Source organism: Oncorhynchus masou, chromosome 27, assembly GCF_036934945.1.
Source record: "Oncorhynchus masou masou isolate Uvic2021 chromosome 27, UVic_Omas_1.1, whole genome shotgun sequence".
NCBI classification, from domain to species: Eukaryota; Metazoa; Chordata; class Actinopteri; order Salmoniformes; family Salmonidae; genus Oncorhynchus; species Oncorhynchus masou.
Genome location: NC_088238.1, coordinates 16741330 through 16768427, shown reverse-complemented (window position 1 = coordinate 16768427; position 27098 = coordinate 16741330). Strand labels below are relative to the sequence as shown.

The 27098-nt window shown below is 42.7% G+C and overlaps 1 protein-coding gene across 1 annotated transcript in view; it reads right to left on the bottom strand.

Annotated features, from left to right (window-relative positions):
- col7a1l (collagen type VII alpha 1-like) overlaps nt 1–27098 on the bottom strand; it is a 120420-nt gene that overhangs the window by 3783 nt on the left and 89539 nt on the right. Inside the window, 34 exon segments of the mRNA XM_064939347.1 lie at nt 1674–1859; nt 2867–2947; nt 4717–4935; nt 5418–5466; nt 5592–5645; nt 5784–5861; nt 11840–11956; nt 12108–12170; nt 12464–12526; nt 12780–12833; nt 12928–12981; nt 13092–13172; nt 13301–13336; nt 13440–13511; nt 13690–13761; nt 13946–14002; nt 14087–14122; nt 14727–14762; nt 15050–15094; nt 16362–16421; nt 16524–16559; nt 16646–16717; nt 17244–17369; nt 18444–18503; nt 18675–18701; nt 19550–19585; nt 19728–20357; nt 20499–20534; nt 20705–20758; nt 20869–20928; nt 23481–23534; nt 23700–23756; nt 23917–24006; nt 26999–27052. Coding sequence (XP_064795419.1) covers nt 1674–1859; nt 2867–2947; nt 4717–4935; nt 5418–5466; nt 5592–5645; nt 5784–5861; nt 11840–11956; nt 12108–12170; nt 12464–12526; nt 12780–12833; nt 12928–12981; nt 13092–13172; nt 13301–13336; nt 13440–13511; nt 13690–13761; nt 13946–14002; nt 14087–14122; nt 14727–14762; nt 15050–15094; nt 16362–16421; nt 16524–16559; nt 16646–16717; nt 17244–17369; nt 18444–18503; nt 18675–18701; nt 19550–19585; nt 19728–20357; nt 20499–20534; nt 20705–20758; nt 20869–20928; nt 23481–23534; nt 23700–23756; nt 23917–24006; nt 26999–27052 — 2905 coding nt within the window.

Here is a 27098-nt window from a genome sequence, read left to right as displayed (position 1 = left end):
AGCTCCCATCCGGCTCCACAACACAGTGGAAGCTTCATTCAAGTTTCTAAAGACGGTTGACATCTAGTGGAAGCCCTAGGAAGTGCAACTTTCTCCATATCCCACTGTGTATTCAATACGGACTGGGTTGAAAATCTACCAACCTCAGATTTTCCACTTCCTGTTTGGATTTCTTCTCAGGTTTTTGCCTGCCATATGAGTTCTGTTATACTCACAGACATCATTCAAACAGTTTTAGAAACTTCAGAGTGTTTTCTATCCAATGCTAATAATAATATGCATATATTAGCAACTGGGACTGAGGAGCAGGCCGTTTACTCTGGGCACCTCTGGGCACCTTTCATCCAAGCTACTCAATACTGCCCCTGCAGCCATAAGAAAATAGTACCCAAAAAACATCATCTCAACGTCAGCAGTGAAGAGTCGACTCTGGATGGTGGCTTTCTCGGCAGAGTTCCTCTGTCCAGTGTCTGTGTTCTTTTCCCCATCTTGATCTTTTATTTTTATTGGCCAGTCTGAGACATGGCTTTTTCTTTGCAACTCTGCCTAGAAGACCAGCATCCCGGAGTCGCCTCTTCACTGTTGACGTTGAGACTGGTGTTTTGCGGGTACTATTTAATGAAGCTGCCAGTTGAGGACTTGTGAGGCATCTGTTTCTCAAACTAGACACTTGAATGTACTTGTCCTCTTGCTCAGTTGTGCACCGGGGCCTCCCACTTTTTCTATTCTGGTTCGAGCCCGTTTGCGCTGTTCTATGAAGCGAGTAGTACACAGCGTTGTACGAGATCTTCAGTTCCTTGGCAGTTTCTCGCATGGAAGAGCCTTCATTTATCAGATCAGGAATAGACTGACGAGTTTCAGAAAAAAGTGCTTTGTTTCTGGCCATTTTGAGCATGTAATCGAACTCACAAATGCTGATGCTCCAGATACTCAACTAGACTAAAGAAGGTCAGTTTTATTGCTTCTTTAATCAGAACCACAGTTTTCAGCTATGCTAACATAATTGCAAAAGTGTTTTCTAATGATCAATTAGCCTTTTAAAATGATAAACTTGGATTAGCTAACACAACGTGCCATTGGAACACAGGAGTGATGGTTGCTGATAATGGGCCTCTGTACCCTTGTGTAGACACTCCATTAAAAATCTGTCATTTCCAGCTACAATAGTCATTTACAACATTAACAATGTCTACACTGTATTTCTGATCAATTTTATGTTCTTTTAATGGACAAAAAATGTGCTTTTCTTTCAAAAATAAGGACATTTCTAAGTGACCCCAAACTTTTGAACGGTAGTGTGTATGTCTCATGTCTCATATGTCCCAAATCTCCTCTTGTCATTCCCTAGTCATCTCTAGCGGTTCCCGACCTCTCCTCTGCTTCCCAAATCTTCTGTAGTTATTCCAATAGAATAAAATATTTGCTTTATTGGTCCATTTGGACTGAAACGTCCTCATTGTTTTTCTGTCACAGTACCCAACCTGCCTCTGGAGCAATTAGGTGTAAAGTTCCATGCTCAAGGGCACAAAGGCGCTAGATAGCACATGGGATATTGAAGCCAGTAACCCTCCGGCTGTTGGTTCACCTCCCCCCAGATGTCCCCAGTAAACTGAGGGATTCCTCCTTGTCAACTCTAACCTGGAGACTACTACCGGCACCAAGTAGTTCCCTACCTCTCCTCTCTTTCCCACACCACCTCTGACATTCTTGTTTGGTGTTGAAGCGGTTGTGGTTGCCCTCACAACCCCCGTAGACAAACGGCCGGCACTCCCCGGAGTGGGGGTGGTAGTACCACAGCAGGACATGCTCCCAACATCCCCCCTCTGACATGGGCAGCAGGCAGGGGTCAGGGGTCAAGTCTAAAGCAAAAGTAGAGATAATATAACAGGGTCACAGATCTGTTTGTGCCAAACATGACAATGACTGTAGGAGCTTGACAGCACAAACAGATCTGGGACCAGGCAAATCACTAAATTATAGGAGTTAAGTAACAGATAATTAAGAAACGCTTTTCTGGGGCATGTTTGACAAGAGTGAACACGTTCAAAAACACATAGAATTAGGAATATTATCCTCAGTGAATTAAAATCCTTTGTGGAAACCAAAGAAATAATGTCCATTATGCTATGATATCAAGCTTATGAGTCATTGTTAGATCATCCATTAATTAAGTGAATAATGGTTTTTAATAGTTTTGCCTTTCAATGTGGGTTGCGCATTCATTCATAAATTCTAGCGCACAACAACACACACACTCTTATCTTTCTCGTCCCATATTGTGCCCCATACACTCCCTCCTCATTACAAACTAATATAAGAGAGAGAGGGAGAGACAGAGAGAGAGAAAAAATGGAGAGAGACAGAGAGACAAAGATGAAGAGAGAGAGATCGAGAGAGAGAGAAAGGGGGAGAGAGATAGAAAGATAGGGGGGAGAGAGAGAGAGGGAGAGACACAGAGAGAGAAAAAAAATGGAGAGAGACAGAGAGACAAAGATGGATAGAGAGTGAAAGGGGGAGAGAGATAGAAAGATAGGGGGGGGGGTAGAGAGAGAGAGAGAGAGAGAGAGAGAGAGAGAAAGGAAGAGATAAAGAGAGAGAGAGAGATGGGGGAGAGAGAGAGAGGGGGGAGAGAAAAAGAGAGGAGAGGGAGAGAGAGAGATGGGGAGAGAGAGAGAGAGAGAGGGGAGAGAGAGAGGAGGGGGGAGAGAAAGAGAAAGAGGGAGGGAGGGACTGAAAGCGAGAGAGTGCAAGAGAAAAAATAAAGAATCAAAATGAGAAGAGGAGAGGAAGAAGCGGGAACAAGAGGAAGAGGAAAGACGGAGAGAGAAAAGAGAGATGGAAAAGAAAACAAGTTCCATTCATTCACCTGATGAGCGTTGCCCAACTCCTGGAACCCTTCTTCTCCTGTGCCTCAGTCCCCAATCCGCTCCCCTGTTGACTCCAGAGTCTGAAGAGAGAACTCATTAGCTTACAGAAAGGCAGATTCAACTATTTATTACTAAGTGGGGTCTGCTGCATCCCACTCCTCTAATCAACACACAGGGCCCTTGATAAATGTCAACTCTATTGGCCCTGGTCAAAAGTATTACACTATACAGGGATTGGAGTCCATTTGGAATACAGCCGTGGTCTGCAGACTCGGCACTGACCCTCTTAAATCTGTCCGACTGACTTGGTCTGTTGTACTGACTCTCTATAGGTTCATACTGGAGGATGAACAGGGAGACATGGAGGAAAGGATGATGAAAGATGGAAATATCTACGAATCTCCAAGTCGGATGTTTGTCTGTGACTGATACATTTTGCATGTAAAATACACTGCATTTACGGGGAGATTATGGAGTTTGGATTATATTCTTATTTCACTTTTTTTTATCAGGCAAATCAGGTCTGGTGTAATGGAATCAATGTAATACTCCCAAGAGTGAAAACCACGCCCATCTGGCACACCAGGCAAGTTCAATCAAACGCTCAGAGCATTTGAAAAGATCAAATATTTTGGAACTCAGGTCATATGTATATATACCTATAAACTAGATGTCACGATCCCGGGCGCGGGATTACACTTAACAATGGACACAATGACATTGACAGGGGCAATGTGAGCCTTTGATTATTTCCGATCTCTTTGGTTCAATGGAAGCTGAAATAGGGATTCAAATGGGATGAGAAGCCCAGTAGCCTGGGGCTGGTTAGCCTAGGGCTGGTTAGCCTAGGGATGGTTAGCCTAGGGCTGGTTAGCCTAGGGATGGTTAGCCTAGGGCTGGTTAGCCTAGGGCTGGTTAGCCTGGAGCCTAGGGCTGGTTAGCCTAGGGCTGGTGGGAGCCTAGGGCTGGTTAGCCTAGGGCTGGTTAGCCTGGTTAGCCTGGGGCTGGTTAGCCTAGGGCTGGTTAGCCTAGGGCTGGTTAGCCTAGGGCTGGTGAGCCTAGGGCTGGTGAGCCTAGGGCTGGTTAGCCTAGGGCTGGTGAGCCTAGGGCTGGTTAGCCTAGGGCTGGTTAGCCTAGGGCTGGTTAGCCTAGGGCTGGTTAGCCTAGGGCTGGTGAGCCTAGGGCTGGTTAGCCTAGGGCTGGTTAGCCTAGGGCTGGTTAGCCTAGGGCTGGTTAGCCTAGGGCTGGTTAGCCTAGGGCTGGTTAGCCTAGGGCTGGTGAGCCTAGGGCTGGTGAGCCTAGGGCTGGCTAGCCGAGGGCTGGCTAGGATAATGACCCGCGATAACACTGTGTTTTGATTGCTTTTTTTCTGCCTCTCTCTCTCTCTCTCTCTTTCCCTCTGTCTTTGTCCTCGTCTTTTTCTACTCACAGTAATAAAGCACTCAGAATGGAGAGTCTAGCTTCAGGGTTGGGGTCAACTCTGGAGGTTAGTAAAAAGATGGATAGGATATTAGATTGGTCTAAGCGAGGGTCTCACTTAGGGACAAGGGCAGTGTTTACATGAAGGAAAAAACAACAGCTGTTTATTTATTAGTTACTCAAATTGGTGGGGTATAAACAATGCTTCTCTGTGGATATTTGTCTGGAATTTTGACCCGAATAAGCCAATCCCACAGTTTAAATATAATTTTAACAGACAAGAGACGTTTAGGTTTTCTTCAGTGTAAAAAAGTGTGGCTATGCTGTACAGGAATGGAAAGCAGCATCACATCGGGACCAGGGGCATATATGTGGTCAGGAGCTTGGACCGCCACACCAGATACGGCAAAAACCGCTAACTTTGACTTACCGGTAAGGTTGTCATCACCTGGGGTCCCCTCCTCTCGCAAGGGGATGGGGGGAGGAGTGGTTGATCCTACCAGCTCCTTTACAAGTCTTTTCTTGTCCTCTTCCTCCTCTCCCATCTCATCCTCAGGTAGGCTGCGAGTGAAGATGGATACAGGCTCGTCCGGTTCCCTCTCAAACAACATGCTCTCAGCATCCGGGTCCCTGGACTTCAAGTCCATCCCTGCAACAACCACGGACAGAATAGTCAGTGTTTCCCTGCCATGGAATAAACATGAGCCTGAAACAGGCTTTTCCTGGATTCAATTGACAATTTCACACCTGGAAACTAATGGAGGAAATTTGATATGATATGTTGACATAAAACGCATTCTCTACTTTAATGATGTTCACTACGGATAAGGCAACAATGCCTTTCTCCTCAAAGTTGTGGAGGTGTAACCTAAAGATGCGTTTGGCCCTGTGGTTGTAGGGCCCGATGGGTTCTGGTGGGTGGCATGATGGTTTATGAGTCTGGTGTTTGTGAATGACTCCGGTCGGTCACGGTGTCCCCTCTCTCAACGGGCCATTCCACAGAGTGGGCACACCAGATGGCAGAACACACAGGGGTGTCATGCCGCAGCAGTGGGAGTTTTGGAATGTAGAACCGACACACAGCCACACAGACCTGCATGCGCACACACAGCAAAACACAGAAACACTCACCGCACTGGTTCACAACCTCTTGGTTGACCAGATCCTTCACCTCCTCGGCCTGAAAACAGAGAGAGCAGAGTGCTGCTTAGACCTTGTCTTCAACCAAGCTGTCTGTCAATACAAATATGTCTTAGGCCAGGCAGGTGTGAAACGTGTGTGTGGGAATAAGTAAGATGTATTTACAGAGAGTCCGGGTTCCCCTTTCTCTCCCTTTAGTCCCTCGTTTCCGAGCTCTCCCTGGAAAAGACACCGTGGTTATCATCACAGCAATTATTACTGTCACCCAGCCTAGTGACAGTAACTCCCATTAGGTATTGATACATGAACAACAACGTGTGTGTGAGTGTTATGTGTCTGGTCTATGAAGTAGCTTACACTGCCTCCTCTTTGTCCCGGACTTCCAGGTGGTCCTGTCTGACAAGGCTTCCCTCTGCCTCTCCTGCCCCTCTCTCCCTGGGACAACAACACAGCAAAATGAAGAACGCTCTCACTCACACAGGTGCTGCGCGTGCTAGTGAGCCCACGCACATGTGCTCTCACAGGCACATGCACAAACAGGCAGGCACACAGATAGACACACACACAGATAGACACACACAAAGATAGACACACACACACACACACACACACACACACACAGATAGACACACACACACAGATAGATAGATAGATAGATAGATACACACACACAGATAGATAGATAGATAGATAGATAGATAGATAGATAGATAGATAGATAGATAGATACACACACACACACACACACACATAGACACACACACACACACACACACACACACACACACACACACACACACACACACACACACACACACACACAGACACACGCACAAATAGACAACACACAGACACACAGACAGACACACGCACAGATAGACACATGCACAAATAGACAACACACAGACACACAGACAGACACACGCACAGATAGACACATGCACAAATAGACAACACACAGACACACAGACAGACACACGCACAGATAGACACATGCACAGACACACTCTCTCACATATAAATACAAACCAAAAACTTCCTTCAATCTAAATTCCATGATACAAAAATAGTATAGTATTATAAGAGGGACACGTACTTCCCTACTACGCACATCCTTACTACGCACTTCCCTACTACACACATCCTTACTACGCACTTCCCTACTACGCACATCCTTACTACATCCCTACTACGCACATCCTTACTACATCCCTACTACACACATCCTTACTACGCACTTCCCTACTATGCACATCCTTACTACGCACTTCCCTACTACGCACATCCTTACTACATACATCCCTACTACGCACATCCTTACTACGTACTTCCCTACTACATACATCCATACTACATACTTCCCGACTACATACATCCCTACTATGCACTTCCCTACTACGCACATCCTTACTACATACATCCCTACTACGCACATCCTTACTACATACTTCCCTACTACATACATCCACACTACATACTTCCCTACTACATACATCCCTACTACATACTTCCCTACTACATACATCCATACTACATACTTCCCTACTACGCACATCCCTACTACGCACATCCTTACTACGTACTTCCCTACTACATACATCCATACTACATACTTCCCTACTACATACTTCCCTACTACGCACATCCTTACTACGTACTTCCCTACTACGCACTTCCTTACTACGTACTTCCCTACTACGCACATCCCTACTACGCACATCCATACTACGTACTTCCCTACTACGCACATCCCTACTACGTACTTCCCTACTACATACATCCCTAGTAAGCACTTCCCTACTATGTACATCCCTACTACGCACATCCCTACTACGTACTTCCCTACTACATACATCCCTAGTAAGCACTTCCCTACTATGTACATCCCTACTACGTACTTCCCTACTACGTACTTCCCTACTCCATACATCCCTAGTAAGTACTTCCCTACTACTTACTTCCCTTCCACGTACCTCCCTCCCTTTACATACTTCCCTACTACGTACTTCCCTACTACGCACCTCCTTATTACATACTTCACTACTACGTACTTCCCTACTACGTACTTCCTTATAACGTACTTCCCTACTACGTACCTCCTTATTACGTACTTCCCTACTACGTACCTCCTTATTACGTACTTCCCTACTACGTACCTCCTTATTACGTACTTCCCTACTACGGACCTCCTTATTACGTACTTCCCTACTACGTACCTCCTTATTACGTACTTCACTACTACGTACCTCCTTATTACGTACTTCACTACTACGTACCCCCTTATTACGTACTTCCCTACTACGTACCTCCTTATTACGTACTTCCCTACTACGCACCTCCTTATTACGTACTTCCCTACTACGTACTTCACTACTACGTACTTCCCTACTACGTACTTCCTTATAACGTACTTCCCTACTACGTACCTCCTTATTACGTACTTCCCTACTACGTACCTCCTTATTACGTACTTCCCTACTACGTACCTCCTTATTATGTACTTCCCTACTACGTACTTCCTTATTACGTACTTCACTACTACGTACTTCCTTATTACGTACTTCCCTACTACGTAGTTCCTTATTACGTATTTCCCTACTACGTACTTCCTTATTACGTACTTCCCTACTACGTACCTCCTTATTATGTACTTCCCTACTACGTACTTCCTTATAACGTACTTCCCTACTACGTATTTCCCTACTACGTACCTCCTTATTACGTACTTCCCTACTACGTACCTCCTTATTACGTACTTCACTACTACGTACCTCCTTATTATGTACTTCCTTACTACGTACCTCCTTATTACGTACTTCACTACTACGTACCTCCTTATTACGTACTTCCCTACTACGTACCTCCTTATCACGTACTTCCCTACTACGTACTTCCTTATTACGTACTTCCCTACTACGTACTTCCTTATAACGTACTTCCCTACTACGTATTTCCCTACTACGTACCTCCTTATTACGTACTTCACTACTACGTACCTCCTTATTACGTACTTCACTACTACGTACCTCCTTATTACGTACTTCACTCCTTATTACGTACTTCACTACTACGTACCTCCTTATTACGTACTTCACTACTACGTACTTCCCTACTACGTACCTCCTTATTACGTACTTCCCTACTACGCACCTCCTTATTACGTACTTCCCTACTACGTACCTCCTTATTACATACTTCACTACTACGTACCTCCTTATTATGTACTTCCCTACTACGTACCTCCTTATTACGTACTTCACTACTACGTACCTCCTTATTACGTACTTCACTACTACGTACTTCCCTACTACGTACCTCCTTATTACGTACTTCCCTACTACGTACCTCCTTATTACGTACTTCCCTACTACGTACCTCCTTATTACGTACTTCACTACTACGTACCTCCTTATTATGTACTTCCCTACTACGTACCTCCTTATTACGTACTTCACTACTACGTACTTCCCTACTACGTACCTCCTTATTACGTACTTCACTACTATGTACTTCCCTACTACGTACCTCCTTATAACGTACTTCCCTACTACGTACCTCCTTATAACGTACTTCCCTACTACGTACCTCCTTATTACGTACTTCACTACTACGTACCTCCTTATTATGTACTTCCCTACTACGTACCTCCTTATTACGTACTTCACTACTACGTACTTCCCTACTACGTACCTCCTTATTACGTACTTCACTACTACGTACTTCCCTACTACGTACCTCCTTATAACGTACTTCCCAACTACGTAGTTCCCTACTTGGGGCGGCAGGATAGCCTAGTGGTTAGAGTGTTGGACTAGTAACCGGAAGGTTGCAAATTCAAATCCCCAATCTGACAAATCCCTAAGCTGTCCTTCTGCCCCCGAACAGGCAGTTCGCCCTGTTCCTGTTCCTAGGCCTTCATTGAAAATAAGAATTTGTTCTTAACTGACTTGCCTAGTGAAATAAAGGTCAAATAAAATTAAAATTAAAAACTACGTACCTCCTTATTACGTAGTTGCCTAAATAAGGCTCAATCTGATCATTAGGCTTACCTTGCCCCTCTAGTTATCCTATAAATATCAAACATATCCAGATGTTTTGTGATAAAACGTCCCATAGGAACGTCATTACATCCTTTCCATCCCTTCTCTCCTATCAACATCAAGAGGCTGCTAATTGTGGCTGAAAGGACACATTAGCATAGAGGTTTGGTTAGCGTTCCCGCCGCATCAGAAAATAGACCCATTTCTGTGTCTTAATTATGCTTCTATTCTTTCCTTCCTATGCGTTGCTATACATAGGAATGTTGTCTACTGCCTGTCTATGTGCCTGACAGAATCAGGCTTGTTTTATCTAATCATCACAATGTGTGGTGGTTCTTTTATTTTTGTGAAAAGTGGATTTTTTAAGGTGCACTCTGACTGGGTAAAACTAAGTTTTGGGGTTGTTGGGCTGGGGAAAGAAAGAAAGAAAGAAAGAAAGACAGACAGACAGACAGACAGACAGACAGACAGACAGACAGACAGACAGACAGACAGACAGACAGACAGACAGACAGACAGACAGACAGACAGACAGACAGACAGACAGACAGACAGACAGACAGACAGACAGTTACTATAGTTTGGTGATTTAAGATTAGTTTTTATTTATATTTGTTTTTGGATATTTATTTGAAATTCAGTTTTTTTTCAGTTAGTTTTCAGAATTGATTTACTAGTATCTATTTATTTTCAGTTTGATAAACACCTTTCTATTTCATTTCTAGAGGATTTCATTTCAGTGTTCAATGGCAAGGAGCCATTATGTGTTGTAGGCCTATAGTTTTTGTTGTTGTTGTGATTTCACTTCTTGTCAGTGGGGGCAGTAAGGTGATGGGCCAGGACCATAGACTTGGATAAACATAACATTCCATCTGTGTCAAGATGTCATCTGTAAGAGCAAAGGCAGCTTTCACAGACGCCATCTTGAAATATTCAATTTTATTCTTCACAAGTGAAATTAATTTGCTGATCCCTCCTGGTGACCCAGCTCTCACTACTCCAACAGGGTCATCAGGTCATGCCAACCGGGTCATCGGGTGGGATCAGCCAATGAAGTTGAAAGTCCTGGCCAGTTGACTCAATCAAAATGGCGAAAGTCGTCCATGGAACTGCCCATGCTAACACAGTCGTTTGGCCACTAGAGGACTCTGTACAACTCCATGGCCAGGACATATGTTTGGTTAGGTGTAAAGTATAAGTCAATCCTATTGTGACTGGGATTTAACCCCTTCCAATAGGGTTGATAAAAACAGTTGCAACAACAGCAAAAACATTACCAATACAACACTTCACAAATCTATCAGTTCACAGCCAGCCAGCTTGTGTGTGTGTGATTCTGTTCGAGCAAACAATATTTTCTGGTTTATCTTCAAGAGAGGTGTTGGTTCGGTTTCTCAAGCCTGATGACAGTTGTCCACAGAGAGAATATTGTCTCCACAAACGCTTGGGATGCCAGGGCAGAAACCAGATCCAGTGCCACAGTGCACAGCTTTGGATAAACAGCCATCCTTTCCATCCAGAACTGGAGAGGTGACTCTGTAAACATGCTCTCCTTTACCTCTTCCAGGTATTTCCGCAGGTCACACGGGGCACTTAATGCCTTGTCAGGTTGACCCTCTGACTGGACCGTGACCTCAGACACAATCTTCGATGCGAGGATGCTATATTTCTGAAGCACGGTGGTCGAGATGCTTGCCGGATTCTTCCTCAGGTCCTGCTGGTCCACGGCTGTAATCTCTGATTTGCTGAAGTACAAAAGATTATTCTGCCCTTCATCTCTGTTGAGCCAAGTGCCAGAGACACACTTTGTGTCCATCAGGCAAGCTGCTGCAGGGGTTGGACTGAAGTTGGCTGCCATTCAGTATGCATGCGAAGCAGTCATGCAGTGACTTCAGCAGGACCTGTGACAAAAGTTTTGCAACAGTTGTTGACTGCAAGTGTGCCTCAAGGTTGAGAGGGCACGGCACCACATCACATCAGTTTGGCTGTCCGTTTGAAGTTGGTCGGTGTGGATTGCGAACGGCTCCATTAACTTCACAAGCTGTTCTAGCTTGGCCCACTCACGCTCCGTGCTCGCCCTTGGATTTCTTCCCTGTTAGCAAGTGCTAGCTAGTGATAGTGATGCACAAGCAAGGCCTAAAGCACCAGATTCAGAAGCTTGAAAACCGCATTTGAAATGAGATTTTTGCCTAAAGTTGAGTTATTTTAGTTCGTTTTGCTGGCAAAGATGATAGTTTCAGTGTAGTTTTAGTTTTTCAAATGTTTTTAGTTTTTATTTCAATTTACTATAAAGTTATTCAAATTTGAGTTTTTATTTTAGTTTCAGTTTTCGTTTACTATAATAACCTTGACTGGAAGGCAACCTTAATCTACCTTGGTTCCTGTCTCTCCCTTGGACCCATTGCGTCCTGGTCGCCCCTCCGCTCCATCACTGCCTGGTGTCCCTGCTGACCCCTTAAACCCAGGGAACCCTGGGAAACCAGTGGCACCCTGCACAAGACAGGGACAACATGAATGGTGCACGATGGAAGAAAAAAATAACGCTTCAAGAACTACATTAATATTTCCACATTCCTCTGTAGTATATAGACTATTAATAGTCATCATTTCAATATTGTTTTTACATGTGATTTGAACCAACCTTCTCTCCTCTTAGTCCTGGTGCTCCCTCTACTCCATTGATACCCCCGTCCCCTTTTTCACCCTACACATCACAATCAACACTTTTCAGAAGATTAGTGAGAATGGCTTTGATTTGTGTGTGTGTCTATAAATAATAAATAAATAATTAGGCGGGCGCTTATATTTGTCCTACTTCATGAGTGTGTATTATACGTGTGAATAGGAAATGTATTTTCTTGCATATCCCAACCCCATGAGGCACCCTCAGAGAGAGAGAGTGTGTGTGTGTGTGTGTGTGTGTGTGTGTGTGTGTGTGTGTGTGTGTGTGTGTGTGTGTGTGCGTGCGTGTGTGCGTGCGCGTGCGTGTGTGCCTACCTTCCGTCCTGTGAGTCCATTGAGCCCTGGATGTCCTGGGGTTCCAGGAATACCCATCTCTCCCTGTGTCAAACAACGATTAAATACTTACATTTTCACTGAAACTGTGTCTGAAACAGTTGACCATTGACCATAGTCTGACAGTGGCCTACTAGGTCAGACAATTGAACCGTATACTAAATCGTATGCAGCGTGTGGCAGCTAGTTGGCACTACTGTAAACCTTTACTTTTGCAGGTCAGTGGTACTGACGATACTTCCTGGAGCACATTGTGTTGTTGTGATCATTGTATTGAATCCCACAGCAGGCAACTCACCTTTTCTCCATCTTGCCCAGTGCTTCCTATGCGTCCAGGTAGGCCTCGGAATCCCTGTGCAACAACCACAACCGACACCAAGAGTTACCTTTGATCATTGCATTACCATCTCATTAACATGCCTAATGCATTAGGATCAAGCCCTGACCTTCACTCCTGTCTGCCCAGTATCCCCTGGTAAGCCAGGTTCACCTCTGTCACCCTAGGAATAGAATACCAGAACGGAACAGAATTACTGTATAATGAATCACAGATGACAGGTTCTATTTGTCAAGACTCTAAATTATATGCTCTATGCCACACTCTCCTCACCTGGTCTCCCTTCTGTCCCTGGAGTCCCATGTCTCCTTTGGCTCCTGTAGCTCCGTCCAATCCATCGTCCCCGTTACGACCCTGTGACAACAACAAGCCAATCAACAAAGCCTGTTTTTGACCTCACGCCAAGCCACCATGGTATATATACAGTTATACAGATACTGTTTATATATTAAACTGTTAAAGTGTGTTAGATAAATACCCACCACTTCTCCATTAACTCCAGGCTCACCAGTATCTCCCTGGAGGCACAGAGCAACAGTGAGCAAACACGTAGCAGCATAGATCTGATAACAGTGGTTCCATGTAGCCTGTAGATAGATACATGCTGTATTTCCTGCTGACCTTTTGGCCCACTGGTCCACGGACCCCAAACAGCCCCATGGCTCCTTTGGCCCCTGCCTCTCCTTTGAGGCCCTTCAGATGGAGAACAGACAAAAAGCTGAATGTGAGAACACTGTGTTCTTTGGCTGCCATGTTTTGGAAAATGTATTTTCTCTTTCTGTTGTTGTTTGTCTCTCTTTCATTACATCTTTTAACAATCTTTTTCTCTTTTTCCACATAAAATGTTCTGTCATCAAGCATGAGGAAGCACCTTGAACCCCGGGGGCCCATCCTCGCCCTTCTCTCCTTTATCTCCATCGAAACCTGGGGAGCCTCGCTCTCCCTAAAACAAACAACCAAACAAACAAAAACAGATAAACAGCGTCTTAAAAGGGAAAACACACCAAGTGAAAATGCAAAGCTGTCTCTCTAAAATAACATTTTTTTTAATGAGGATTGCTCTTGGAACTAAAACTAGAATTCAAAATACATTGTGGAGGACTTATTTTAGGGGACTTGTTTCTCACCCCTTCTCCTTTTAAGCCCTTGTAGCCTCTCGGTCCCTGGATTTGGAGGGGGCTTCCCTAAACATAAAGAACGTACATCATATATGAATTAATCATATACAAAATACTGTTTGTGTAGTACTGATGTCATGTTTGGCTTACCCTTTCTCCTTGTATTCCTGCTAAACCTCTGTCACCCTGTGAAAATATATTTTATGAAAGGAATCAATGGCTTATAACATTCATACAATAATTGATTGATTGAATGACAATATTTGTATTGTAGTGTCATACACCAAATGGTGCCAGGCCTGTATGGGCTTATGAGACACTATTCATTTGTAGTCTGTGTGTGGAAAACACAAACTATATACTATATGGCTGTATCAGGTAGTTACATAAAAACATTGACTCTTCATTTTCATTGTCCACATCCCTATATACACAGAAAAATGGACTGAAGTTAATTGAAATAGACTGGCCACATGGTGAGCGTTGAGACATGTTTCAAAAAGAAGGTTCTATAGAGGGTTTGAAGAGACAGAAGTGACTAGAGTGATGACACTTCAATAGAACGAGCAGAGAATTTGACTGAACGTTGAAACACCGGGCTGTCAAAACCATCTTTAAAACGTTCTCTGAAGTAAAAATATCTAGAGTATCTGGAGAACCCGGGTGGACGTATGAGGGTATGAAAATCTAAAATATCAAAGTATTTAGTAAGACCCACTCAATCGCATACATTTAAAAAATATAGTCCACCAAAATGATCATGTCATCAAAGAAGTAACAGTCAACCTACCTTTGCTCCTTTGCTGCCCGGGAAGCCCTTTGGACCCTAAGTAAAAGAGGTCAAAGGTAAAGGTAGCTATGAAACAAATGTCCGTAACTGCATGACTGTACTAGAGGAGGCTGGTGGGAGGAGCTATAGGAGGACGGGATCATTGTAATGGCTGGAATGGAATAAATGGAACAGTATCAAACACATCAAACATATGGAAACCACGTTGGAATCCATTACATTTATTCCATTCCAGACATGACAATGAGCACGTCCTCCTATATCTCCTCCCACCAGCCTCCTCTGGACTGTCCATGTCATGAAAGGTGATGATGTAAACTCACTGTGTGTCCTGGGGCTCCTAAGACTCCTGCAATGCCCTTTTCACCCTGTCACAAACAAAACACATCACAAATATTATACTGAACAAAAAGATAAATGCATCATGCTAAAATGTCAAAGATTTTACTGAGTTACACTTCATATGAGGTCAGTTGGTATCATATGAGGTCAATTGGTATCAGTCAATTTAAATCAATTCATTAGGCCCTAATCTATGGATTTCACATGACCGGGAATACATATATGTATCTGTTGGTCACAGATACCTTTAAAAAACTAATAAGTAGGAGTGTGGATCAGAAAACCAGTCAGTATGTGGTGTGACCACCATTTGCCTCATACAGCGCTACACATCTCCTTCGCATAGAGTTGATCAGGCTGCTGATTGTGGCCTGTAAAATGTTGTCCCGCTTTTCAATGGCTTTGCGAAGTAGCTGGATATTGGTGGGAACTGGAACACGCTGTCGTACACATTTATCCAGAGCATCCCAAACATGCTCAATGGGTGACATGTCTGGTGAGTATGCAAGCCATGGAAGAACTGGGGCATTTTCAGCTTCTAGGAATTGTGTACAGATCCGTGCAACATGGGGCTGTGCATTATCATGCTGAAACAGGAGGTGATGGCAGAGGATGAATGGCACCACAATGGGCCTCGGGATCTCATCAGGGTATCTCTGTGCATTCAAATTGCTATAGATAAAATGTCTGCCCATACCATAACCCCACTGCCACCATGGGGCACCCTGTTCACAATGCCATACAGGTGGCCTGCGGTTGTGAGGCCGTTTGGGAGTACTGCCAAATTCTCTAAAACGAAGTTGGAGGTGGCTTATGGGAGAGAAATGTTTATAATCCTGCAGTCAACATGCCAATTGCACACTCCTCAAAACCTGAGTCATCTATGGCATTGTGTGTGACAAAACCACACATTTTAGAGTGGCCTTTTACTGTCCCAGCACAAGGTGCACCTGTGTAATGATAATGTTTAATCAGCTTCTTGATATGCTACACCTGTCAGGTGGATGGATTATCTTGGCAAAGGATACATGCTGACTAACAGGGATGTAAACAAATTTGTGCACCAAATTTGAGAGAAAAAAAAATAATTCTGGGATCTTTTATTTCAGCTCATGAAACATGGGACCAACACTTTACATGCTGTTTTTATATTTATGTTCAGTGTAAATGTGTGCATATTGTGCCATCCTGTTGTGACGAGCAGCTTTTCCATATTTTACAATGCTGCCTAGGATCTCTCTCTGAGGTTAAGTCCATCTCTCTGAGATCATTAAGTCCATTGTTCCGTCTCACCCTGCGACCTGTGATCCCGACCACACCCCTGGCCCCTGGTTCCCCCGGGATACTGTCACCCTGTTGGGAACAACAAGAAGTGAGTGCTAATGTTATTATCTCCTCATATACAACATGACAACGACAACAACAACACCACCACCAAACAGGCTAATGTCTTACCTTTTCTCCTTTCGTCCCAGGTAGACCAGGTGGACCCTTTGGGAAACAGAAAGCATCCATTATGTTACATGATAACCATAGGAAGGCAAACAATGACTAGAGCAAGTTATATTTCACCATACCTCTATTCCTGGTGTCCCTTTAGCTCCTGGAGTCCCGGGTGATCCATTCTTACCCCTTCTACCCCTGTCTCCCTACAGATGAACGAAAACAGTACACATCATACTTTATCACAATTATCTTCCTACTTAGAAGGCAGAAATTTTTGCTCTTTGAAAACATTTATCTTTGTTCTGGGTTTCTGGCTATTGGTGAATTTGATATAAATTTGTCTGCAACATTTTTTGGACTACGTGATCTGACCAGGAAATATACTAAAACTACAAGGCCAGGAGTTTCTTAAAACTACAGTACAAGGTGTTGAGTTTATTAAAAGTACAGTACAAGGTGTTGGGTTTATTAAAACTACAGTACAAGGTGTTGGGTTTATTAAAACTACAGTACAAGGTGTTGGGTTTATTAAAAGTACAGTATAAGGTGTTGGGTTTATTAAAAGTACAGTATAAGGTGTTGGGTTTATTAAAAGTACAGTATAAGGTGTTGGTTTATTAAAAGTACGGTATAAGGTGTTGGGTTTATTATAACTAGAGTACAAAGCCTTCCAGTAATCAGGACAAACTCCTTGCCCCAGGTTGAAGGGATGGTCGGGGAGCTCCTCACCTCTCTCCCCGCCTCTCCTGGGTCTCCTGGTTGGCCCCTCAAGCCCTGAGAACCTGAAATACCGGGGTTACCACGGATACCCTGGATACCCTGAGCACCAGAAGGCCCCAGTTCACCAGGCTCACCCTGACAGAGGGAGAAGGACAGACATGCAGAAACAGACAGAAAGAGAGACAGACAGGCAGACACAGACAGAAAGAGAATGAGACAGAGATAGAGAGAGACAGACAGGCAGACAGACAGAAAGAGAGAATGAGACAGATAGGCAGACAGACAGAAAGAGAGAATGAGATAGAGAGAGAGAGAGAGAGAGAGAGACAGACAGGCAGACACAGACAGCAAGAGAGAATGAGACAGAGATAGAGAGAGACAGATAGGCAGACAGACAGAAAGAGAGAATGAGACAGAGATAGGCAGACAGACAGAAAGAGAGAATGAGACAGAGATAGAGAGAGAGAAGACAGGCAGACAGACAGAAAGAGAGAATGAGACAGAGATAGAGAGAGACAGATAGGCAGACAGACAGAAAGAGAGAATGAGACAGAGATAGAGAGAGACAGATAGGCAGACAGACAGAGAGAGAGAATGAGACAGAGGTAGAGAGAGACAGAAGGAGAGAATGAGATAGAGAGAGAGAAAGACAAGCAGACAGACAGAAAGAGAGAATGAGACAGAGATAGAGAGAGACAGATAGGCAGACAGACAGAAAGAGAGAATGAGACAGAGATAGAGAGAGACAGATAGAAAGAGAGAATGAGACAGAGATAGAGAGAGACAGATAGACAGACAGACAGAAGGAGAAAAAGAGAGTCAGGGGGACAAAGGTAGAAAGGTATTGTCATTTTTTTGCATTGCTCTAATTACTACACTGATATAACTAAAATTATAATTCCCTTGCAGTTATTAATTCCATATGTTCTAGTGTTTTTGCTTTGTAAATGGAAGATAACAACAATTCATAAATTAATAGAAAAAGAAAGAGACAATCCCAGAGAGAGGGGGATAGCTAATAGGAGACAGATAAGGACCGTGTTGGTATTTCTCTAGCAGCTAATGAAGTTCAGTGTTTCCTCTAGACTATTGTATCTCCATAGCAACAATCAGGCCCTCAGGTGACAAAATTGTCAATTGAAGCCAGTTAAAGCTAAATAGATTTAGACCAAGTAGAGGGCAGAGCTAAGTGATGGTGTGGGAGTCTACCTTAGTTCCAGGTGGACCAGCCTGTCCCACAGGACCTCTGTGGCCAATACCTGGCTCACCCTAAAAGCACAACAATGTCAATAGGATATGTTTAATTTGCAAATATACAGTACAGTGTGCAGGAGTCATTCTAGTTAGATATTTCAATAAATAAAAATAGTTAAATGTTCAAAACATGAATGCTTGGTTCGGGCTTTGCTCATCACATTACTGAATTGGAAAAGCATTTACCTTGTGTCCCTTTTCACCAAGTTCGCCCTGGTAGAACGAAGAGGATTGTCAACAAATCAGTGACAAAGTGATTGTTATTCAAGGTAATTCTCTCCATATGTCTCTGTCTGCGTCTCGTGCACCAAAATAGTACCATCACATTCAGACAGCCGGAGAGAAAAAAAAGTCCATAGAGGTTTTCAAGGATATGTTTTGTATCGATGCCGCCAGCTAACAGACGGAATTATTAATACCACATGATTAATCCACTGCGTCATGAGGGGATCAGAAATAGAACTCTGGGGACATCAAAGACCAACATTCTGAGCTCTGCAGGTTTGACTGACAGGAGAGCAGAGAGACATGGACAAACTTATAGGGGAAGATGTGGGTAGGTAAATAGGTGTGTGTGTGTGTGTGTGTGTGTGTGTGTGTGTGTGTGTGTGTGTGTGTGTGTGTGTGTGTGTGTGTGTGTGTGTGTGTGTGTGAGTGAGACACTGATAATGAGATGTGGGTAGGAGGGGAGCGAGGATACGTTTGATGTTGTGACCTGGTGACATTGACACTGTGTACGGGCATAAGGACAGATTGGGTTGACATTACATTAAGGTACCCTTTATTAAAGGTTTGCCTTGATTTCTAAGAGAGCTATAGACTATAAAACATGTAGTTCTCGTCATGTTGGTGGTGTGAACTGTCTGCCATGCACAGGGTATCACTGATCAACACATGAATAATACATTGTCTACAAACTTCTTATACAGCCTTTACAAACTATGTATAAAGGATTCCTTATTGCAACGTGGTACTGTAGAGATATGGGGGCAGATTCAGGACATCTTGTTCTTTCACTCCATTTGAAGACACTGTTTTATTTGAAAATGATTGGTAGTCACCTTTGGTCCCGGAAGTCCATTTTCACCCGGTGCTCCCTTTAGACAACAGAAGGAACCACTCAAAAAGGAACACAAAAAGGAACCTGATAGAAATGCGTGATAGATGACGGTAACAGAACAGGCGCTTTTATCATGTCATCTTCACAGCACTTTGATTGGGGGACGTGTGTGTGTTTACCTTCAAATAGTCATATTCGGGCCCTGGATAGGGTCTTACTCCTCCTTCCTCCTCGTACTCTCCTGGTCTTCCACTCTCTCTTTCCATCTCCTGCCTCCGTCTCTCCCACTGCTCTCTCTCCCTGTCCAGGTCTCTGCCTCCCTCCATCTCTGTTCTCTCGCTCTCTAGTTCACTCTCCCTCTCCATTTGCAGGTCTCTCTCCTTTTCCATGTTCTCCCTCTCTAGTTGTCTCTCCCTCTCTATTTTCTCCCTCTGCAACTCCAGCTCTGCTTCCCTCTCTTTTTCAAGCTCCATCCTCTCTCTCTCCATCTCCATCCTTTCCCTCCCTCTCTCACTCTCGTATTCACTGTCTTCCTCCGTGTCCCACTCAGAGTCGCCACTTCTCTCCTCCTCTCCCTCTCTTTCTGCATCATGGTACATCTCTCCTTCCGTCTCTTTTCCTTTCTTTGCTACCATCTCCCTCTCTCTCTGTCTTTCCCATGGTGTCTCTTCCCCTGCTGCTATGGGTTCTTCTCTCTCTCCCTCCATCTCTGTTGGTGTCTCCCAGTCTCTTTCTGTTTCATAGTCGACCTCCGTCTCTGTATAGGATTCAGGGTCAGGCTGAGGGTCTCTGTATTCTTGTTTCTGTCTCTGGAACCACACATGAAAAATTGATTGGTTTACTGATAGATTGCTCAATTCATTACACTTAAATAGCGATGAATTCAAAGTGCATCATAACTACGGTCCTTCCATTGGGCAATTCACCGATATGTTTTGAGCAACACTCACATGTGATTTCTTGGGACCTCTTGCTCCCGACTGTGACTTTAAAAACAGAAAGAGGGAATGTTCCCACGTTTTTGATTTGACCATGTCATAACTTCTCTCCCTTCCCTGTGCTATTCCCTCCATGCCAACTGTTGATTTGATAACAACCTATGAGTAGTTGGTATCAGTGTAATAGAAAAATATCCCTAGTAAATAAATCTGTTTACTTTTTGTCTGTCATTGTATCGATTTCTTCCTCCGGCAGTTCCTGGCATGTATGCCTGAAACAGCAAAGACTCAAATATTTCTGGCAAATGCCATTGTTTTCTAAAAATGATGTACTCTTACATTGTATTTTAATGGTAATCCATATTTTTTTCCATGTACTTACCATGTAATCTGGCCAGGGGGCGCTCTTCCTTACTCTGACCCGGACATGAGATGGTCCCGCCTGCCAATTCCCAAAACCACTTCATGAGTCATTGATTATAAGTCATTGATGTGCCATTACCACTGTGGGGAGTTCCCATGGTGCTTGGCCTACAGCCGTAGAGTCCCACTCATGAGAGTGTGTGAGTGTGAGAGTGTGTGAGTGTGTGCGTGAGTGTGTGTGTGAGTGTGAGAGTGTGTGAGTGTGTGTGAGCGTGAGAGTGTGAGTGTGTGAATGTGTGCGTGCGTGAGTGTGTGTGTGTGTGTGTGAGAGTGTGTGAGTGTGAGTGTGTGCGTGAGTGTGTGTGTGTGAGTGTGAGTGTGCGTGTGTGTGTGAGAGTGTGTGCGTGCGTCCGTGCGCAGCCCTGGATCAAGTGTATAAGTCCCTTCAGATTGTAATGTATCAGAAATGGATTACAGGCTCTAATGTTAGATGAAAGAAGACACAAAGACTTCTGATCATTTGAACATTTACTTACATGCACACAGAGAGGTTAAATACAAAGAGAAAACTTTGACTGCCAACATTTCACCAGTGTAAACAGGTTTCAATACTATATATTCTGAAGAATATGATGGAAACACATTTAATTGAAAAAGTAGTAACTAATACAGAAAAGGAACAAAATACAATCTATTTCCATGTTTTCAATAAATAACATTTGGTTGAGGAATTGATAAGCAGCGATACACTGAAAACATTAGAATATGGTTGAACAAATTACGAGGAGGTAAAAACTGTTGTAATACTGAAGCGACAGAGAGATACTACAGCTTAGGTCCAATGGAACGTTTTCAACTTCTTTAATAAATAAATTAGTTTATGCAAAGTCAATGCTAAAATAACACTGACATCTGATGGAAGAATTTATTAGTCCAATAATCGTTATATAATACACTGTCTTGATTTAACTTAGCTTTACCTATGTATTGTTCATCTTTTAGGTATTTGAATTAAGTATAAAACACGATTCTGGTCATAGAAGTGGCATTGGACGAGTGACATTGGACAAATTACATCATCATTGCGCGACGAAGCGAAGTCCCTCTTCATGTTATGCTGGTCAGGTTAAGGGTAGACTGCTCCTCACCAGCGATACACTTCACTTCACAGTTTATACAAACACTCTGTGCTTACAAATCTACAGTCTCAATCTTTCTGGATTTGAGGAAAGGTCCTGTGTTCAAAATAAAAAAGTAAACAAAAAAACAGAAAAAAATGTTTTAATCAGTAAGTGTATAAATTCTTTCATGAAGAGTTCATATTTTGTTTGCAGCTCTTGACATTCCCATTCAGGCAAAGTTCAGAGGTCATGCTCAATGCATGCTGGTATATGGATGTCTTTCGTTGCAAGTTGGCCCAGTTGTGTCCAATCTTTTAATCAAATGTCTTTCTATACTTTTATTATCACGCAGGCCTAATATGTAATGTTTAAAATTACATTTGGAATTGTGGTACCTTTTGCACTGGTGAAATGTTCGCAGCTGTTAGTCAGACGAAAGATCTCAACGTACGCAGTGATGACAAGTGCTCAGATCACTAAGATGGTTGGCCAATCATTATTATGACACATTCTGACTATGTATTCATGTTATTTAACACTGGGCAGGGCTTTCTTTTGGGAATTCTAATCAACCAAGAAACACATAAAGAAGATGAAGTTAGAATATATAAATGATATCAATTACCTACAACCTTGGTATTGGAATGCCAATGATAATCATTGGATCAAAGCACTTTGCATCACATTCATACACCCACAGTCCAACGGAGGCATACATGAACTGAAACACCATTAGTAAAGACAGATAGAAGTCTAGTTGTGTCCATTTACACCTCATATCCCTCAGGATCATGGTTAATAAAGACGAATAGAAGTCTAGTTGTGTCCATTTACACCTCATATCCCTCAGGATCATGGTTAGTAAAGATGAATAGTTGTGATATCCCTCAGGATCTAAAGATGAATAGAAGTTGTGTCCATTTACACCTCATATCCCTCAGGATCATGGTTAGTAAAGTAAAGATGAATAGAAGTCTAGTTGTGTCCATTTACACCTCATAAGTCTAGTCTGTGTCCATTTACACCTCATATCCCTCAGGATCATGGTTAGTAAAGACGAATAGAAGTCTAGTTGTGTCCATTTACACCTCATATCCCTCAGGATCATGGTTAGTAAAGACGAATAGAAGTCTAGTTGTGTCCATTTACACCTCATATCCCTCAGGATCATGGTTAGTAAAGATGAATAGAAGTCTAGTTGTGTCCATTTACACCTCATATCCCTCAGGATCATGGTTAGTAAAGATGAATAGAAGTCTAGTTGTGTCCATTTACACCTCATATCCCTCAGGATCATGGTTAGTAAAGATGAATAGAAGTCTCATATCCCTCAGGATCATGGTTAGTAAAGATGAATAGTCTAGCTGTGTCCATTTACACCTCATATCCCTCAGGATCATGGTTAGTAAAGATGAATAGAAGTCTAGTTGTGTCCATTTACACCTCATATCCCTCAGGATCATGGTTAGTAAAGCATCAGGTAGAATCATGCAGTCAGTCACAGACTTACCTTCTCTGTGTCTTCCGTTGTGCTGGGAAGGACAGGTGTGATGAATTCCCCCTGCTTTGGGACAAAGTGTAGTATGTTTCAAGAACAATATATCATACAGCAAACACACACGTCACATAGCCTTCTACCACTCAACTCAGAGCTGTCCATGGTGCTGGCTCTGCTTGACACAGTTCCCACTTTACAAAGTATCTCAGGAAAAGAGCTCCAGTTTCATACCTTTTCACTGTCTCCCGGTGACTGGGATGGATATGGACCTAAAGTTGTCAGGCCACTCTAAGAAACATGGACATATAATCAGTAATGACCACTACTGGATAGAATGTCGTATGTACATTTCCTGGTTCAAAGGTCAAAATGACATGTTTTACTATCCGTTGTCTTTACTATCATTTTTCTATATCTAGAGAGACAGTGGCAAAGGAAAAGTGTTCACCTCTTTGCTCATTCCATGTAGTGTGCTTTCTGTTGTGATTTCAAACTCCCCTTGCTTTTCCATTGACAGTAAGGGATCATCTGTGGAATCCTTCAACAAAAATTAAGAAAAACTATTAAAAACATTCCATTCTAAAACACTTTTACAAACGTCACAAAATAATGACAGCATTACTGGTGAGCGAGACAGTCATCTGAGTTCGACACGCAAACCACATTTTATAACAGGTGTGGTGTGTCATCAATACACTGGCATAAACTAATCAATTCCTAGTAATTCATTATTTTCAGGGAAGTGGGTGGGGACCCTAATCAACTGTATGACTTCCTCCTTTTGTCTCTAGAGATGTACACATGCAAGGTCAACAACACACCCTCCTCATGAATGTGTGTGATGGACTCATTAATACATGTATTGCATCCGAGTAATTGAGTTTCAGGTACCTTCTTTTAACTCAGTAATCATTTGAGTTTGTAGAGTTTGAATTAGGAGGGTTCCCACACTATGCTGATCACTACCACAACACAATCAGGGCACTGCTATAAGACTCAAAGTATTGGTGTGGATAATGGGCAGCCCAGTGAGCTACAAATGTAATTGGAAAAGTTAATTTTGGTTGCAGCTCTTGACATTACCATTCAGGCAAAGTTCAGAGGTCATGCACCAATGCATGCTGGGATACAGTATGTATGTCTTCCATTGTAAGTTGGCCCAGTTGTGTTAAATCTTTAATCAAATATATATATTTAGTTTATTTAAGTCTTTAAATATTTTTTTATCACGCAGGCCTAATAATTCATGTTTAAAATTGGAATTGTGGTACCTTTTCACTGGTGAAATGTTCACAGTTGATAGACAGACGAAAGATCTCAACGTACGCAGTGATGACAAGTGCTCAGATCACTAAGATGGTTGGCCAATCAATATTATGACACAATCTGACTATGTATTCATGTTATTTAACACTGGGCAGGGCTTTCTTTTGGGAATTCTAATCAACCAAGAAACACATAAAGAAGATGAAGTTAGAAAATATAAATTATATCAATTACCTACAACCTTGGTATTGGAATGCAAATGATAATCTTTGGATCAAAGCACTTTGCATCACATTCATACACCCACAGTCCAACGGAGGCATACATGAACTGAAACACCATTAGTAAAGACGAATAGAAGTCTAGTTGTGTCCATTTACACCTCATATCCCTCAGGATGGTTAGTAAAGACGAATAGAAGTCTAGTTGTGTCCATTTACACCTCATATCCCTCAGGATCATGGTTAATAAAGATGAATAGAAGTCTAGTTGTGTCCATTTACACCTCATATCCCTCAGGATGGTTAGTAAAGATGAATAGAAGTCTAGTTGTGTCCATTTACACCTCATATCCCTCAGGATCATGGTTAGTAAAGACGAATAGAAGTCTAGTTGTGTCCATTTACACCTCATATCCCTCAGGATCATGGTTAGTAAAGACGAATAGAAGTCTAGTTGTGTCCATTTACACCTCATATCCTCAGGATCATGGTTAGTAAAGATGAATAGAAGTCTAGTTGTGTCCATTTACACCTCATATCCCTCAGGATCATGGTTAGTAAAGATGAATAGAAGTCTAGTTGTGTCCATTTACACCTCATATCCCTCAGGATCATGGTTAGTAAAGATGAATAGAAGTCTAGTTGTGTCCATTTACACCTCATATCCCTCAGGATCATGGTTAGTAAAGATGAATAGAAGTCTAGTTGTGTCCATTTACACCTCATATCCCTCAGGATCATGGTTAGTAAAGATGAATAGAAGTCTAGTTGTGTCCATTTACACCTCATATCCCTCAGGATCATGGTTAGTAAAGATGAATAGAAGTCTAGTTGTGTCCATTTACACCTCATATCCCTCAGGATCATGGTTAGTAAAGACGAATAGAAGTCTAGTTGTGTCCATTTACACCTCATATCCCTCAGGATCATGGTTAGTAAAGATGAATAGAAGTCTAGTTGTGTCCATTTACACCTCATATCCCTCAGGATCATGGTTAGTAAAGATGAATAGAAGTCTAGTTGTGTCCATTTACACCTCATATCCCTCAGGATCATGGTTAGTAAAGATGAATAGAAGTCTAGTTGTGTCCATTTACACCTCATATCCCTCAGGATCATGGTTAGTAAAGATGAATAGAAGTCTAGTTGTGTCCATTTACACCTCATATCCCTCAGGATCATGGTTAGTAAAGATGAATAGAAGTCTAGTTGTGTCCATTTACACCTCATATCCCTCAGGATCATGGTTAGTAAAGACGAATAGAAGTCTAGTTGTGTCCATTTACACCTCATATCCCTCAGGATCATGGTTAGTAAAGATGAATAGAAGTCTAGTTGTGTCCATTTACACCTCATATCCCTCAGGATCATGGTTAGTAAAGACGAATAGAAGTCTAGTTGTGTCCATTTACACCTCATATCCCTCAGGATCATGGTTAGTAAAGACGAATAGAAGTCTAGTTGTGTCCATTTACACCTCATATCCCTCAGGATCATGGTTAGTAAAGATGAATTCTAGTTGTGTCCATTTACACCTCATATCCCTCAGGATCATGGTTAGTAAAGATGAATAGAAGTCTAGTTGTGTCCATTTACACCTCATATCCCTCAGGATCATGGTTAGTAAAGATGAATAGAAGTCTAGTTGTGTCCATTTACACCTCATATCCCTCAGGATCATGGTTAGTAAAGATGAATAGAAGTCTAGTTGTGTCCATTTACACCTCATATCCCTCAGGATCATGGTTAGTAAAGACGAATAGAAGTCTAGTTGTGTCCATTTACACCTCATATCCCTCAGGATCATGGTTAGTAAAGATGAATAGAAGTCTAGTTGTGTCCATTTACACCTCATATCCCTCAGGATCATGGTTAGTAAAGATGAATAGAAGTCTAGTTGTGTCCATTTACACCTCATATCCCTCAGGATCATGGTTAGTAAAGATGAATAGAAGTCTAGTTGTGTCCATTTACACCTCATATCCCTCAGGATCATGGTTAGTAAAGCGTCAGGTAGAATCATGCAGTCAGTCACAGACTTACCTTCTCTGTGTCTTCCGTTGTGCTGGGAAGGACAGGTGTGATGAATTCCCCCTGCTTTGGGACAAAGTGTAGTATGTTTCAAGAACAATATATCATACAG